An 18,073-nucleotide genomic window follows, 5' to 3' on the forward strand; every position below is an offset into this window, starting at 1 on the left:
CACGCCGTAGTGGGGGACTCCGGAAATTTTTGACCACCTGGGGTTCTTTAACGTGCACCTAAATCTAAGTACACGGGTGTTTTCGCATTTCGCCCCCATCGAAATGCGGCCGCCGTGGCCGGGATTTGATCCCGCGACCTCGTGCTCAGCAGCCTAACACCATAGCCACTGAGCAACCGCGGCGGGTGATAGATAGATAGATATATTAGATTAGATAGATAGATAGATAGATAGATAGATAGATAGATAGATAGATAGATAGATAGATAGATAGATAGATAGATAGATAGATAGATAGATAGATAGATATATTAGATTAGATAGATAGATAGATAGATATATTAGATTAGATAGATAGATAGATATATTAGATTAGATAGATAGATAGATAGATAGATAGATAGATAGATAGATAGATAGATAGATAGATAGATAGATAGATAGATAGATAGATAGATAGATAGATAGATAGATAGATAGATAGATAGATAGATAGATAGATCCCGCCGCACTGTTGCGAGCCCTGCTGAGCCCCAATTCGAACAAAGAGAAAAAAAGGAAAGAAACTCAGAAAGCGGTAGCGCACGCGCATTTTGCAACTTGAATATGTCGCATAAGTTGAGCAACCAATAAATACCAGAAGTAAGTACTAATCGGTCGCATTTTGTTTTCGTGATGCCGCAGCCACGAGAACAGACTCGGGGGCGGAGTCCGCTCTCGTCGCAGAGCTCAAGTTCATCATCATCATCATCATCAGCCTGGTTACGCCCACTGCAGGGCAAAGGCCTCTCCCATATTTCTCCAACAACCCCGGTCATGTACTAATTGTGGCCATGCCGTCCCTGCCAATTTCTTAATCTCATCCGCCCACCTAACTTTCTGCCGTCCCCTGCTACGCTTCCCTTCCCTTGGAATCCAGTGCGTAACCCTTAATGACCATCGGTTATCTTCCCTCCTCATTACATGTCCTGCCCATGCCCATTTCTTTTTCTTGATTTCAACTAAGATGTCATTAACTCGCGTTTGTTCCCTCACCCAATCTGCTCTTTTCTTATCCCTTAACGTTACACCTATCATTCTTCTTTCCATAGCTCGTTGCGACGTCCTCAATTTGAGTAGAACCCTTTTCGTAAGCCTCCAGGTTTCTACCCCGCAGGTGAGCACTGGTAAGACACAGCTATTAAACACTTTTCTTTTGAGGGATAATGGCAACCTGCTGTTCATGATCTGAGAATGCCTGCCAAACGCACCCCAGCCCATTCTTATTCTTCTGATTATTTCTGTCTCATGATCCGGATCCGCAGTCACTACCTGCCCTAAGTAGATGTATTCCCTTACGACTTCCAGTGCCTCGCTGCCTATTGTAAACTGCTGTTTTCTTCCGAGATTGTTAAACATTACTTTAGTTTTCTGCAGATTAATTTTTAGACCCACTCTTCTGCTTTGCCTCTCCAGGTCAGTGAGCATGCATTGCAGTTGGTCCCCTGAGTTACTAAGCAAGGCAATATCATCAGCGAATCGCAAGTTACTAAGGTATTCTCCATTAACTTTTATCCCCATTTCTTCCCAATCCAGGTCTCTGAATACCTCCTGTAAACACGCTGTGAATAGCATTGGAGAGATCGTATCTCCCTGCCTGACGCCTTTCTTTATTGGGATTTTGTTGCTTTCTTTATGGAGGACTACGGTGGCTGTGGAGCCGCTATAGATATTTTTCAGTATTTTTACATATGGCTCGTCTACACCCTGATTCCGTAATGCCTCCATGACTGCTGAGATTTCGACAGAATCAAATGCTTTCTCGTAATCAATGAAAGCTATATATAAGGGTTGGTTGTATTCCGCACATTTCTCTATCACCTGATTGATAGTGTGAATATGATCTATTGTTGAGTAGCCTTTACGGAATCCTGCCTGGTCCTTTGCTTGACAGAAGTCTAAGGTGTTCCTGATTCTATTTGCGATTACCTTGGTAAATAGTTTGTAGGCAACGGACAGTAAGCTGATCGGTCTATAATTTTTCAAGTCTTTGGCGTCCCCTTTCTTATGGACTAGGATTATGTTAGCGTTTTTCCAAGATCCCGGTACGCTCGACGTTATGAGGCATTGCGTATACAGGGTGGCCAGTTTCTCTAGAACAATCTGCCCACCATCCTTCAGTAAATCTGCTGTTAGCTGATCCTCCCCAGCTGCCTTCCCCCTTTGCATAACTCCCAAGGCTTTCTTTACTTCTTCCGGCGTTACCTGCGGGATTTCGAATTCCTCTAGACTATTTTCTCTTTCATTATTGTCGTGGGTGGCACTGGTACTGTATAAATCTCTATAGAACTCCTCAGCCACTTGTAGTATCTCATCCATATTAGTAATGACATTGCCGGCTTTGTCTCTTAACGCATACATCTGATTCTTGCCAATTCCTAGTTTCTTCTTCACTGTTTTTAGGCTTCCTCCGTTCCTGAGAGCATGTTCAATTCTATCCATATTATACTTCCTTATGTCAGCTGTCTTACGCTTGTTGATTAACTTCGAAAGTTCTGCCAGTTCTATTCTAGCTGTAGGGTTAGAGGCTTTCATACATTGGCGTTTCTTGATGAGATCTTTCGTCTCCTGCGATAGTTTACTGGTATCCTGCCTAATGGAGTTACCACCGACTTCCATTGCACACTCCTTAATGATGTCCACAAGATTGTCGTTCATTGCTTCAACACTAAGGTCCTCTTCCTGAGTTAAAGCCGAATACCTGTTCTGAAGCTTGATCTGGAATTCCTCTATTTTCCCTCTTACCGCTAACTAATTGATCGGCTTCTTATGTACCAGTTTCTTCCGTTCCCTTCTCAGGTCTAGGCTAATTCGAGTTCTTACCATCCTGTGGTCACTGCAGCGCACCTTGCCGAGCACGTCCACATCTTGTATGATGCCAGGGTTAGCGCAGAGTATGAAGTCTATTTCATTTCTGGTCTCGCCGTTCGGGCCCCTCCACGTCCACTTTCGGCTATCCCGCTTGCGGAAGAAGGTATTCATTATCCTCATATTATTCTGTTCCGCAAACTCTACTAATAACTCACCCCTGATATTCCTAGTGCCTATGCCATATTCCCCCCCCCCCCCCCCTGCCTTGTCTCCTGCCTGCTTTTTGCCTACCTTGGCATTAAAGTCACCCATTAGTATAGTGTATTTAGTTTTCACTCTACTCATCGCAGATTCCACGAGCTCAAATTGGAGCCACCGAATCGACAACATCCGGCGATGTGCCGGCTCCAATTAGACCAAAACGCGGCGGCTGACTGTCGAGAACCGAAGTCTGCTTACTGCGGAGATCAGTGAGCGCTGGAAATTCTCGATCGGCACGCTTTGGGCAACGCGTGGATGTTAACAATCATACGAAGCGGACCCGCGTACGTGTGAACCTGTTGGCGCGCCGAAAACGGCATCAGCCCGTGCACAGCAGCTTGCCTGCAAGACCGTCCACAGGCCCCCTTTCTTTGATTTACAGCGTGCCAATACGCAAGGTGCCGGCTTTACAGTCGGAGGGGTTACGGTGACGGGCACGCTCTCACGTTTAATTGCAATTGCTCACACGCGCATATACAACGCCCTAACATACGCGCACTATATATATAACACACGCGCGGATACACATGATAGAGAGAGACAAACAGAGCCAGATAGACGGAGGGAAAGAGGGAGAGATGGAGCGCTGCGCTGTCATATTGCCCAACTCGGAATAAGCGGCTCTGAAAGCGGGAGATATAACGGGAGTTGCGCCCCGCGGGCCGTATGCGAATTCGACCGCAAAGTCCCCCACCGGGAAACGCGCCATTCCCTCCGGGCCTGAACGAAGCCAAGAGTGAAGTGATGAAAAAAAGAAGGAAGGAAGGAAAAAAAAGAAGTTTTAAAAACGCCCGTGAAGTCAGTCACGCAAATATCGCGCAACGCTGAAGCAGAGGCGGAAGCTAATCAGATGGCGAGTTCGCATTGACAAAGTTCATTTCAACAGTCTATAGACAATCTATACGTGAACTCACAGGCTGCTTTTCATCGCTATAGTTCTTACCTAGTTGAGCAGTTGATCCATAGCGCAAAGCATGAGGCTGCAAGTTTCTAGTGATGGTTGGCAGGACTGTCTGCGTAATTACGCCCGTGAATCTGCGGATTTCTCGACTAACACTCGTATATAGGAAGCCTATGAAGGCTTATTAGAATTTGTTTAAATATACTTTTTTAAAGATTTCTTTAAGAATGCCGACAAGAGTATACATATTTCGTACTATACGAGATTTGTAAGGTCGCGAGTACGATCACCGCAGATTTCGTAGCCCTCTCGTACTCTTCAGCCTTTAAGAGCTCAGGATGACGTACACTGTCTTGAATGTTGTTTTCTGTTTTGTGTTGCTTTCTTCAGAAATGTATGTCTATTAACCCCTTTCAAATGTAATTCCTTTCTTTCGCTGTTCTTCCTATATAATCAAGGATCGCGACACAGTCGCCGACTACGGTACCCTTGTCAGTAGGTGATTAGACTCCCTTGTAATTTTTCCGCGAACTCACTGAACGTACTGACTTTGGTTAAAAAAGACGGCCGGCGAGTCTCCGAGTCAGCACCTGCCCCACGCCTGGCGAAAAGCACGATTCCGACAAAGGCCGCAAAAACGCTATAGACCTGGGGAGTCCTTCATACGCAAACGCACACAAGCATAGGGCATAGGGCCCGCGTATGAAAACTCCCTAGCTAAACCATCCTCGAAACCCGCGATAAGGCCTCTGGGTTCAGTACCTTATCGACAGGCAATGTTTGCGCGCAGCTACAACCACGCTGTACCGCAGTGGTGCAGCCCGAGTGCACAGGGTATTTCCCGGAATCGCGGTTCCTTGACGCAAGAACGCGTGAAACGGAGGGAGGACCGGGGATGTTAAGGGGAAAAGGGAAGGGGAAAGAAAGTGACGAAGAGTGACGGTAGGATAGGACGAGGGTTTTCGGACGCGAGAGAAGCCAGCAGAGTAGTCACGTGAGGAGATGGAAGGAATAAAGGAAAGGGGCGGGTAAGGAGGTGCCCCCGTCCACCTCTTCCCTCCTGTCGCGAGGTGAGCCCAGCGGGTGCGTTAATTTACGGCAGGTTCCCCGGGGCCGCAAACCCCGAAGTCCGTGTACCGCTGATTAACAGCCCCTCCGCCTCTAAGAGTGCGACTGGAGAGCGAGGCTTAGTCTAAATTGCTTCTGGTACGCTGCATGCCGCCCTGTGGCGTTCCAGTCACTCGGGTTAGCGCTCTATGTCGCAATAAAACCGTGCAGCAAGATGCTCCACATAGCGGGGGCAGCCTCATAAAGGTAGGCGAATGGACGAAGCTTGTTGCAGCATTAAAGAACGCAAAGGATGGAAGGCGTCCACGAAATTGTAAAAATGTGATAACTATCGATGCGATAGCCAAGCGTTAGGCCAATAACGAATGACCCTTGTGCGCGAACTTCGCGAGTCCAGCCCTAATAAGACGGTCTACAGAAGCCTTAAACGATTTATTTGCCATGATATATGTTTATGCATACGCCATAGACGCACTAGCGACAACAAATTATTTTAACTGGAAAATCACGATATGTAACATCCACAAAAAGCCAACGACGTCATCGCTTTTACAGACATAATTTCCACAGAGCGCCTTTAGACAGCGCGTGGATTATAAGTACTATTTATAAGTTATCTGTACAGACCGCATAGCTTACGTTTGCGCATTTTATAGGCAGCTCACATTATTATTCGCAAGAAGGATATCCGAATGCTTCATTAGTAACAATTGCAAAAGGATATAACGGCACCTCGCGGAAAATCGAGGAACGTTTTCTTCTCCGAGATATACAGAAAGTGGTTAGCCAGCCTAGGTTCGTACCAATTTGTATTTTATGCAGACCATTATCTAAAAGCTAACCATAAGCAGGCCTCAAAATAGACCTCGTGACCACTTTTGCCATAAAGGCAGTCATTAGTTGTTATACAGTGGTACTTGTCTAATCAACATTTATGTGTACCTGTAATAAAGCGTTTTTGTTACATAGAGAGCATCATTTGTTATTTAACAACGCGGATGCATATAGGACGTACGCCCGTCTTGTATAGCTTTACTTATCTGTTTCGTTTATATATGCGTTGTAATTTTATTTGAGGAGGAGAAGAGAAGGGCTTAGTGTGCTTACGTGTCCTTAGTACATGCGTGTGTGCTACATAAGGGGAGGGGTAGCCTCAACACTTTAACTGCCGCTTGTGATAGCCGGCTCCTAATGTAGCCTACCTTGACGCTTGTCGACAAATATTAAACAGCAACAAATACTAGAGTACAGAAAAACACATGAGCCTAGTGGAAGTCAGTAGGCAGTTTATACACTATTCGCATCTCCTTTTACAAAAGAATCCCAGCTTCCAGAACGCTGCACCGATTTACTGAGGCAAGCTTGCTCTGTTCCGCCCTCCGCGCACTAACCCAGGTGGAAGGAAACGCCAGGACAAGCGAGCACGCGGGGGAGGAGCTGTTTATCACGTGTCTGCCGCCTTGCCAGTGCTCGCTTCCCAAAGCAGTCGACTGCCGCCCCCCCCCCCACTCTCTCTCTCTCTTTAAACGCAGGTATTTGCCTCAAAGCCGCACGATTTCGAGATTTCGATCTCTGTGCACGCTGTACACTGCACGGGAAAGTGGGCACGCGGAGAGATTTCCTGCTTGCAAAATTAACGAGCGCGTCGTGACAAACTGACAATTCCGCAATCTGCTCTACATTATCAGCACTCCTTTCATGAACACGTGCTGCATACATGGCCGCTTTTCTCGTGTGCCGCGGTTCTAATATCAGGGTTTTAGCTATCGCGTATATTTATTACACTTCACGGCACACCAGGTTAACAAAAACGTGGACGGCAGTAAAAACGCAGGTGGTCTTGTGACGTCTAGCGCAACCGTGACGCGATTAAATAAGTGTTTCTTGTATTACGTGGGTATTGTCGTCGAAGGGAATTCTTATAAAAAAGAATTATTGCGCCGCTACTGATGCGCTACACCAGCAGCGAAGTAGGATATTATTGCTCGCTGCGATAACAGCTCATTGTCCTCTCCGGTTAAACGCTGCGCCAAGAGATGGAGCCATCAACGCGGCTATTCACGTCTGCGTGTAAGTAGCGCAGTATTCCGTAAATGCTAATACGTATGCGCAAGCTGAAGCCTTTAGAATCCTGTTAGAAAGTTTTACCCTTTCTGAATGTGAATCGGAAGTTTACCAGTTTACCGCAATACCAGAAACCCGAACGGCCACAACCAGCTACAATAACACCTTGTTTGTAGCGCTCTATTTATCCCAGAGCGTCAAAAAGGTTCTTGTCCTACACGACTTCTCTCTGACGAAAAAGACAGGAGCTGCTATACATTATGTAGCATGTTTTGTGCCGAGAGATATGCACGAGTAGCCAAGTAGCACGATAGCCCGACATTGCAGTGAGAGTCTCGCACGCGCTCCAATCGAATTCAGCGTCAGATGATGGCGCCCCCGGCACTGCCACTCACATGTGTGTTTCCGGTATTCCGGTATACCGTAAATGGTGATACGTATGCCCAAAACTTAAAGCTCTGTTGATATGTATAACGTTAGTAGATTATCAGGCAATTATGGGGGAAACATTACACATTAACGTTCTTGCATTCTTTCATGTTATGTTTCTTTAAAATTATTGCTAGGGAGGGCAGAGGCAAATTATTTCACGAGAAAACACGTAATACAAAACTGGATACCAAAAAGAAACAATCACCGCCCAAGCATTCCGTACAGATGGTTAAACAGCGAAGCTAAAAAGTGCGGCTCCGGTCTTTATATCACTGTTTTAATCCCGACGGTTCATTAGACAACGGCTTGGTAGGCTGCCGGATTCTCTGTACGCAGTTGCTGCTTGCGTTCGGCTGCACGAGCCTGTTCTTGTGCCCGGGCTGCAGCGGCGTATAGACAAGCTCGTTCCCCGTTCTGCTCGCGGCGTTGCTGATAGGAAGCTGCCTGCTCCTCAGGAGTACGCATGACGCGTGGCCTACCCATTTCGGAGCCGGAGAGAAACTGCTGCGCACGCACTGGGCTGCGACGGAGAGCAACGACGTCCCTACTGGCGCAGCTAATTCAACACCCCCTAGAAAGCACAAGGCCTTTTCACTCCGATACATGACGTCAAATTAACTGGCCCGATTGCCATAGAACCGAATGGCGATGCTCCCGAGTAGGTAACAGTGATTTTGATGTTACTGCTTTCATCACGCCAGACTTGTCAAAGGAAACTTCGGGCCAGGTAGCGTGGCGTCATGGATCGGAGTAAACAGGCCTTGTGCTATCTAGGTGGTGTTGCCTTATCGCGCGCTTCTCTTTCTCTCTCTCTCTCTCTCTCTCTCTCTTTGCGCGCGTGCGTATAGGGTTGCGCGGGAGGAGCGTTAGGGGGTACAGGCGACCGACCGACAGACGGACGGACGAATCGGCTAGCCATATACAGCTTCGCTGTAAAATACATTTTCTTCAGTAAGTACGAGTTTATGGCAGCCATACGTCATTCCACGTGGCACAGGGTACACAAGTTGACACATAAACAAAAGCTTCGAAGAGCAGAGAAGTTGCACTCACGCTGTTCAAGCAGTCCCCGGAATCCGTGCAGGTTGGGATGAGTCTTGAGCGCCTGTTCTTCTTTCCGAATCGCCTCCAGCTCCACGTGAACTTCACGCATCAGTGCCACTGGAGAGGCGAGTCAGGTGGCGTCCCAGCAGCAGGCAGGCGGGCAGGCACGGTGTCACAGACGCCGTACATTCAGGCCGTCGTAGAACGGTTCCGGGAGAGCGCCAAGACGAACGGGAAACCAGGCGGAGACAAACGGTATAGGGACGATGGGGAAAAGAAAGGGGAAAAGGGGGGGGGGGGAGAAAGACCGGAGAAGGAAGCCGGAGATCAGTCGAGCGCGACAGACGAGGACGCCGTTTTCGGTGTCACGTGCGACGAGCCACGACACAAGCGAACACATGGTGAAGGAAGCGATCGAGAAAGAGAAAAGTAAGACGGGGTTAGGGGGGGGGGGGGGGAGGGGGATGATCGAACAAGCAGCGGCAGCAGCAAAGTCGTACAGGCACACGGTGCAGAAGATGATCGCGCGCCCGTGTTGAGTGCGCACATACACGCACGAACACGGCCGTAGGAGGCACGCGCGGTGGACGAGACAAGCAATAAAGTGGCCCCCGAAACGACCGAGCTTTACGAGGCAGTAGGTTCCGCATGACGCCCTCCAGTGCAGTGTTTTCGCTTCTGTTCGGCCGCGCTTTGTTTTCCCTTTTATCTCCCGCGACAGTCGGCGTTCATCGCACCGCTGAGTGGATCAGAGCAGGCGATAACGGGGCCGTGTAGAGCTATACGAGACGACAAGCTTCTCGGCTGTCGGCTCGTTGTAATCATAAAACGGCGTGAAGATCGCTCTCTCTCTCTCTCTTTCGAAGTGCTCGTTAATCAACGCCACAAGTGATCGCGCGAAAACCATCGAAAGACAGAAAACCGCTTCAGGCGTTCGGTGGCTCTTTCTTTCTTCTTTTTCTTTTATTTTTCTTTTTCATCGCACAACGCCGCTTTTTGCGAAGCGCGCTCCTGCTGCTTCGAGAAAGCGCGCCAATGTGTTTGCGTCTTTCGGTCGAATAATATTGCCCTCACGGGCTTGAAGCGCGCGGAAATGATTACGGCTGGGGTGACGAATTACCTTCTAAATCAAGTCCTTCGAGAGCTTTAATCACGGTTAATTTCTTAACCGGTTCCCGAAATGTTGCTGGTAAGGTTAGACTAATTTAGTTCGGAAAAGCGTGCGTTCTTCAAGTTTTGCGTTGGCTGTCCCCGTGATCAGATTTTGCGCTTCCCGGCGATAAACCTGTCGCGGGATAGCACCTGGCCTAACAAAATAAATTCGTTATAAACGTGCTCGCGGCGAAAGACCATTAAATATAGATCTTTTTAATGGTGGGGTTTCTTTGCTGAAGATGGCGCGACAGCGCGCAAAAACAACACTAATGTTGCGTGATAGACATTGTGATTGCGTCGATTTGTTTATGCAGTGAGCGACTACGTAACCTCTAATTTCCATGCGTAAATGTGTCGGTGGTGACAGAGTAACCACGAATTGATTTCTAACTCCTTTCGTTTTCTTTTCTAACGAACAGTTCTGCAATACGGGAACATTTTCAACGCCTTGCGGTGGAGTACTTCATCAAAAGATATGACAGAAGAGCCGAAATTTTCACCGAGGTTTTCCTGTATAGCCTCCTGAACCTGGGAAGTTCAGGCTACGCAAACACAAATCCGCTTTTTATCAAGTTACGTTGCGAGCCTTTAGTTAAAACGGAAGCCATGAGTAAGCAAAATTTGCTCACGTCATGACTGCATAGCTTGAAGTGTAGCGCATGGAAAATGCCGCGAGCGGTGGCATCTGCTCGCCTTACCCTTACAAGATGGCGAACTTGGCGCTGCAAGCAGGGACAGGAGTCTCCCGCGTGTTTGTTACCGAGCCTTCCTCGCTTGCGGCTAATACACGGCCATCGGCTTCGACAATGCTTGCAACTCGAGGTCAGCCATCTTGGAAGGGGCAGATTAGCGGTGAATTGTCCCCTCGAGGAAAATATCTAGCGCTATAGTGGTCGTCACGCACGTTCTCGCTCCAAGACGCGTACGTGATAGGACACCTCAAATAGCGCCTTATTTTTTCGAAAGTCCCAACTTACGAGACTTGGTTCATTAGACGTAAAGGTAGCGCGATGGCAAGAAAAGTTCGTTCGTGTGCTGTTTCGGGCATGCTAAAAAAAACGACAATGGGAACAGCAGGATGTATACTTCGAAGAAACATCGCAGTGTACGGTAAGTACACATGCGCTGGCATTGCTCTTTCGTATCTCACGCGCCACGCCATGTGAGAGAGTATGCAAGACGAGTCGCGAGAAGACCACGTGATGCTGTGCTAGGAAGTGTATATACGATGACGCGAGGGTAAAGCGATGTTCCGCCTCCGTCACCCTAGTTCACAAGGCGTTTGGACTCACGTCGCTCCTCTGCCAAATGAATTAACTTTCAATTTTAGTTCAGACTTTTCCCCCATTCAAAATGGAAATAAACTCAATTCAATTCATCATAGGAGCACGCCTGACCTGCGTTACACGGCGGCCCATCACGAAAAATACACCTCGATGTGTTGAACTGCGTGTACATTTTTTCCACATCTCGCGCGCGCTTTGAACTAGAGTTAGCGCATGCTGTGTTGAATTACTGAAATTATTTACTTAATGAGATTCTCACAGGAGTCGGCCTATCTTCAGACACACAGAATACAAGGACACTTACTCACCGACTTTCCATTGTGCCCGAGCCGAAATCCTTTCTTTTTTTCTTCTTACGAAATTTTAGTCTTTCCTACGCAAAATTCTACGGTGCCCGGATTTCGTGGTCGCAATGCAACTGCTTTGCCACCAGAAAGGTAGCTCCCTAATTATAACATCGATTCACTAATTATAATATAACAGCTCTGTAATTATATAAGATCTCTAATTATAACAGCATTAACTTCGCATAGTTCGTCGGCCTATAGCGTCCACAGCTTTATCACCTACATGGTTCGTGTGCAGCTTCAAAAAGAAAGTCAATACTTATTGCAAGACAAAGCGCATTCTTTTCTGAAATTTCATTTCATTTCGTTGACTATTCTCTTCACGGCTTATGCCAGACATTGGTCGAACAAGAGAGGCCTCAAGCTCCATCCAGAGACGTTCCTTTATTGATTCTTTCCATCCATATTTAATCTTTCATCTCCATTTTTCTCTGCACTTGTTGTCTCTTGTGTATTTCCATCCTGGAAGTAACTCACCTGTGAATATATCTCCTGCGTTACACTGCACGTTAGGTATACTCCAGGTTTTAGAGTCACATGTTTTCGGCTTTTCCACATTCCCATCTTATATTTTTCTCTTCAAACCGGAACTACCTCTGGTTAACCTCCCTGCCTTTCTCTGCAATATTTTCTCTCTCTCTCTCTCTCTTTCTCTTCAAACATTTTTGAAAGTCTAATTTTATTCCAGGATCTAATTTCAGCAACTGTTCTACCAAATAAACGAAGGCGAAACGTATGGCTCGCTCAGATATTTAAAAGCACGCAGAAAAAAAAAACACGAAAAACCAATCTCTCGAGTAAAAACGCTTATGTGGAGCGCCCTGGCGGTCGCTGGTTTACCTAATGCAGAGAGTTATCCCTGGGGGCAAACATTGAAAAAAAAAGGAATTACGCGAGTTATTTAGGCAAAGAGGACGAACAAAAAAGAAAGAACACGGCAAATTGGAGTGTACGACAACTCGATAAGCCAGCGAATGTTTCCATTCCCAAGGGTGCTCTCACCGTGAAACGCCGCCGGTACCCGACGAGCTCTCCAGGGTTGGCGGGCGGCGAAGCGGAAAGAGCTTGGCATAGTGTTCGCGGTGAAACGTATTTGCAGAGAGAAACAAAAAAAAAATGAGGAAAGTGGGATGCAGGTAGCGGGGGGGGAGGTGGGAGGGGCGAACGGAAACTCGAACTGGAGCGCTCACTTAACGATGTTATGCTAGCGTTCATTGAATGCAAACGGTCCCACTGTGCAAAAAAAAAAGAAAATGGTCCTCTTTCCAGCAGGCACGATTCGCGAGGTGAACTCAGAAGCCCACCGTCCCCCTCCTTCCAGCGAAAACCAGTTCGCGTATACCTGAGTCCGTAGGGGGTAGCTAATCGAGTTATTGGCGCCGGGCCGAAACAGGAGGCTGCGACAACGGTGCTAGTTCATGAGCGGACAGGTGTATGTGTATATGCCTATTTACGTGTGTGTGTGTGTGCGTGTGTGTGCGTGTGTGTGCTTCTGTAGGTGAACTCAAGCTTGTGCCCGCGTATAGAGATTAGCTCGCGCTCATACACGAGTCGTACGAAAGATTCGCCCTTTCTAAAAGCGTATAACCAGATTGCCAAAGACTGTACGAGATGGGAAAAATACTTTCGGTGCTGGCGCACTGTATCATTGCTCGGCAGAGTCGTTCGAATCACTTTACGGTCAAGCCCGAGAACAGACATCTCGAACAGGCGAACGCGCAAATCGGCACCCCGCCTACGAGGCTCTGTTCGCGTTCGCATTAGAGCTGTTCGCGAGCCCAGCCGTGACGCGAGTGCTGCGATGGCTCTTTCGAAAAACGTACAAGCACAGCGCAGCGTTGAGGATGCGAAAAGTGGCAGGTTGTTGTTGTTGTGCGCGGTGTCGCTCTGCACGCTTGTCTACCTTCTCGCGCCTGTTGTCACGCGGGCGAAAACCCCGTGCTTAGTTAATCAGGGACAAGCTGTCCGTGGCCTGCTTGCGCCCTTCCCTCCACCCGTTGTTAGGATTTGGCAGGCTGCAATTCGTATTTGATTACTGTTTTTTTTTTTACTTTTGCTTGTGTACTTTCATGGCGCGAGTACCAGCGTTCGCGGTTGCAGCGCACTGCAGGGCGCGAGCAATGCTTTGCCTCCGAGATATTGGGCCGCCTTCCACTGTGCGTCCGTCGGCTTGTGCTTTAATCGCCGCATTTTTATAAATGGCCTCCGCAATTTCTTCGCGTCGCTTTCTTAACGCGCCCCCTTTTACCGAGCTGTTTCCGTGCAGCGGCACATCCCCGCGCAGCGCGCTGAGTATTGGACGCCCGTTCTGTTCTTCCTGTGCGATCCCGAAGGCCGCCAAGCTCCGGGCGTGTGTGCGTGCTTGTTGGTGTTCTTTGCTGCACCGAACTCACCTCACCTGCAGTGAGCTCCCCCACTGCACTGACCAGTTTCGCTGCACCAGCTTCGCGGGCTTCTAGGGCAGCCCCCTGCGTAGTCTCCTTTTTTTTTTTTTTGCACCCGCATCTCATCAAACGTACGTTACTGAGAAGCAGTTCATTTGTAATTCGACATGAACGGCCATCACACCTGTTATGCAGATTAACCATCCAAAGGTTTACCGAAAACAGTGCGCTCGAATTTTCAAAGGCGGCTATCGCCTTTTGACCCACGTGCGGTGGAAGCACTGACACTGTGGAAAGCACGTGCCATGTTGCGGCGAGCTGGGTGTAATGGCTGTGTGCAGGTGTGAGCGCTGTGCCGGTAGGAACGCCAAAGGAGCTGCTGTCGGAAGATAATTCACTCTACCGGTCGCGTTGTTCTCGAAGTATTCCAATTAAAAAAAAACACCTTGGAACTCATACTAAACATGTGGAAAGTGGTCTCAACATCTGAGAAACGAAGCGCAACGCCACATTATTACTGGAAATGCGTGTTCAACGAGAAGGAACCCTAAAGGCTTCCCAGATGGCTACCAAAGCAATTAGGATGAGGTGTGAAAAGTTGTGCAGTTAGTATTCTTCTTTCCTTGTCTGACCTTCATCAGCCGCCGAATGTTTTTCCAAAACACACACTGACCCACTGGAGTGACGACGCGAATACAGACATATTTTGTGGTCTGCAAAAGAATTACGCAATTAAATGATAAAAGTGCTACGTCATGCAACCTCCCATAGAGCGATACAACGTATTTGCGGGTCTTGGACAAACTTCCACAACGCATGAAGCAAAAAGAAAAAGAAGATATGCTGGAGCGTGCTGGACATATGTTTCATGGCAAAAAAAATGTGAAGGGCTAACACAACTCCACCCCTATAGGACATCAAAAGATACTAAAAACGCTCAAGCAACCATGGCGTTCTTCAGCTAAACAGGCACTGATAAACTTTCTCCTTAACCGATAAGTGAACACGATCAGCGAGGGCAAAAAAACTTCGCGAGGTGATCTAATCTATAGACATTATGTATTTCATGATATCACAGCCACTTGTCCACTTCGCTAAACCATTTAATGTTGCTCAACGCATGAATAATGTATAATTGTTTAGGATTGTGCACTGATACATCATAGGTGACACTTTCACAGTCGGTAGGAAACTCTCCCCTGCGAAAAAAATGCTCCATACGGCAAACATACTGTAAGGTCTCTTAAAAAAAAGCACGTTCACTTGTGGACCCCAAAACAACAATTTAATTAAATTAATTACTGAGTTTTGCGTTCCAAAACCACGACCTGATTACGCGGCACGCCGTACTGGTGGACTCCGTAATAATTTTGACCACCTGGGGTTCCTTTAACGTGCACTCAAATCGAAGTACAAGGGTGCTCTTGCATTTCGCCCCCGTCAAAATGCGGCCGCCGTGGCCGGGATTTCATCCCGCAACTTCGTGCTCAGCAGCGCAACACCTAAGCCACTAAGCAACCACGGCGACTCCTGCAATGACGAAGGCAGTAGCTTAGGTAGTAGCTTGAGACGCCAATCAAATCGTTTACCGACGAATTCTGGTAAACTGCCACGTTATCTCCGTAATTCAAAAACAACGAATACATCGTTCAAAATGCCACCTCAGCCTGAATAGCAGCAGTCCTGCCGCAAAAAGCCAAAACAAAAAAAGCATTCAGGCCCATGCGTATGTGATGATGCGCAAATGCAAAAAAAGAAGGCAAAAAAAGTACGCAGGTGGCGACGATGCAGAAACAAACACCAATATCCAGGAAAGAAACACGTCGAGCGAGCGTGCCGGGCGCAAAGGAGCGGAAGGAGCAGAGAGCTGCAAGCCGGAGCAGGCGAGGAGGAGTTATGGCCAGATTCACTCACGCACCTTTTTCCATGTTCTCCCTGTTTCGGTAGGCGGGAGCTACACGAGACAGAAAGACATGGAATTAGTCGCGGACCAGGCAAGGACTATAGCTCTCTTTCTGGGTGCGTTTCCTATCTTCGGCGTGTACAAAACAACTTTGCCGTTTTCGCCGGACACTCGCGCCATGTAATGCCCGTTTCCAATTCCGAAGTGGACTTTATAAGAGACAACTTAGCGAAACACTGAATGAAGGTCCCCGACCACTAAGCCGGCAGACGAACTCTTGAGCGGTTTCACGCATTGTGGTTAGATTCGATCAACACAGTTTTATCTATTTTTCTAAAAGCGGAAGCTTTATGTGCCCCTATGAAGCGGAAAATCCACCGAGCGTCCGGTGTTAACATCAGATGGCAAGAAAACGGACGTGACGAAGTGATGACGTCACGTTCCCAGCACTGGGCCTGCTGCGGTTCGCACAGCGAAATCCCACGATGAACAGATACAGCGTCGGACGGGCCCCGTGGCGCACTCCCAAAATTAGATTAAGGCAGATTAAGGTGGAGTTTTAATTTAAGGTGATAACTTAGACAAGTATTAATACTTTCGCATTCAAATCACGCAAGGATACTTAAGTGACTCAATTATTTTACCACAGGATGTTCTTCTTTCTTTATTTTTTTTTCAGAAGAGTTCGCCATCACCAAGCTTCGTCGTTAGTATTTTTAGGCAGCAATGGCATTGTTGCTCTGCGATGACGTATGAGGTGCACACTTTCTTTTGCAAGCTTGACGAAAGCAATGGCACTTTATCTCTCTTGTACATAATATGAATGAGGAGACGATGTGGAAGATGCTGAAGAAATAAGTCATCATTTGGAGCAGCATGAGCATGCAGAATTTAGTGTGGTTATGTGCTCGAGAGGACGTAAGATGTGTCTACTGGAGTGTCATAGTGAGTTCCGGGGCTACATATTACAGCAGGACGAGCGCATCTTATCACCGACAAGATCTCAATTTTTCCTGTCAGAAAAAGTTACTTCTCTACAACAACGGCTAGGTAGCCTCTTTTACAATACCTTTTTTGGCAGTTTCGAGCTTTATTATAGAAACGGGCTTCCGTTCTTGACATTAACAACATGATCACCATCATGGAGTGGAGTGCAGCCAGTGCCATTTCGCTCGACTTACCATTACGTTCGAGGCCTAATCACAAGCATGGGGCGTCAAACTTATTCAACTGTGGGCGCCTCTTAGCTATTAGCATCAGGTGCCTCTTTTACACTAGTACATAATATGAATTGCTTTCGAGAAACAAGTCCGCAAGCCGTCGAACCATAGTCATTTGTTGGCAGTCAGTTAGGATTTGTGATTTACAACGCATCATATTCTAATGCAAACATCAATAAAGCCCAACGTGAATGCACCTTGCTTTTTTACTATCAACTGTTTATATACGTATATAATTCATTCATAAAAATTTTCTGGTTTAACTTCATTAACTACGCCAGTTGGCGAACAAACAGTGTCTAGTCGCGGCTCCAATTTGCATAAGTAGCTGTCGGAGAGCTCAAGGTAGACAGCCTTCTTCTTCTTTTTTTTTCTTTTTCGTCAGGACGAATTAGAACGCACCCTCTGTCAACTTCCGCTCTCCAACTTGCGTGTTGTCGATCTTATACCACGCATGGCCTATGTTCTTGCTGAAATCCTCCTGCCAAAAACTTCAGCACCTCGTCCGACAGCCGTGGGCTGACCTCCAAAACACGAAATAAACAAAACAGGAAAAAAAACAATGACGCAACAGCTGCGCCATCAAAATGTCACACGCGACCTTCACCTTCCCGGTGCACTTTATTTCTTTCTCTTGTCGTCCCTCGTTTTCAAATGCTTCATCATAGTTCCGTCACCTGTGTTGGCGTCATAGGTAATTTGTCGGAAAGCTAACGCTCCAGCCGACGCTGCCAATTTGCAGCGGAAGTTCAGAAAGGAAGCTCGGAGAGCCAGCAAGGTAACGGTTGCCACTCGCTCAAAGCGTGCATCAAAGAATGCGAAGGCATTGACGGCGAGGAAACCGGGAGGCAAAAAAGTGCCCCAAAAAAGCGATCAGTAAGGAAACGAGCAAATGAAAAAAAAAAACTGGCCAGAACGCGCCAATCTACACCCCCAGGCACCAACGTCGTGTTTGCGGTAGTAGCAAGCCCAGTGCTCAGTGCATCGAACGAGCCCGGCACAAGAGAGCGGACGCCGTCAGCGCTCGACGAGTCACGGTTTCCCGGGCACACCGGCATAATAACGGGCGCTCACTAATGCCCCTTCACCGCACAACGCAGAACGCATACAGCGATGCACGCTATACAGAGCAGGCTGCAGCGCTGGGCGTTGCTGCGT

General features: G+C 47.6%; 1 protein-coding gene across 8 annotated transcripts in view; it reads right to left on the reverse strand.

Annotated features, from left to right (window-relative positions):
• Nucleotides 1-18,073, reverse strand: part of sif (still life) — a 251,444-nt gene that overhangs the window by 103,710 nt on the left and 129,661 nt on the right. For 6 of the 8 annotated variants that reach the window (XM_065454834.2, XM_065454836.2, XM_070538773.1 and 3 more), the window contains exons 10-11: nucleotides 15,711-15,746; nucleotides 8,630-8,737 (exon numbers count right to left, since the gene is read on the reverse strand). In XM_065454834.2, the coding sequence (XP_065310906.2) occupies nucleotides 8,630-8,737; nucleotides 15,711-15,746 (144 nt within the window). The remainder of the gene's footprint in view (nucleotides 1-8,629; nucleotides 8,738-15,710; nucleotides 15,747-18,073) is intronic. The other 2 variants (XM_065454839.2, XM_065454837.2) reach the window with 1 other exon arrangement.

Source organism: Dermacentor albipictus, chromosome 5 (genome assembly GCF_038994185.2).
Source record: "Dermacentor albipictus isolate Rhodes 1998 colony chromosome 5, USDA_Dalb.pri_finalv2, whole genome shotgun sequence".
NCBI classification, from domain to species: Eukaryota; Metazoa; Arthropoda; class Arachnida; order Ixodida; family Ixodidae; genus Dermacentor; species Dermacentor albipictus.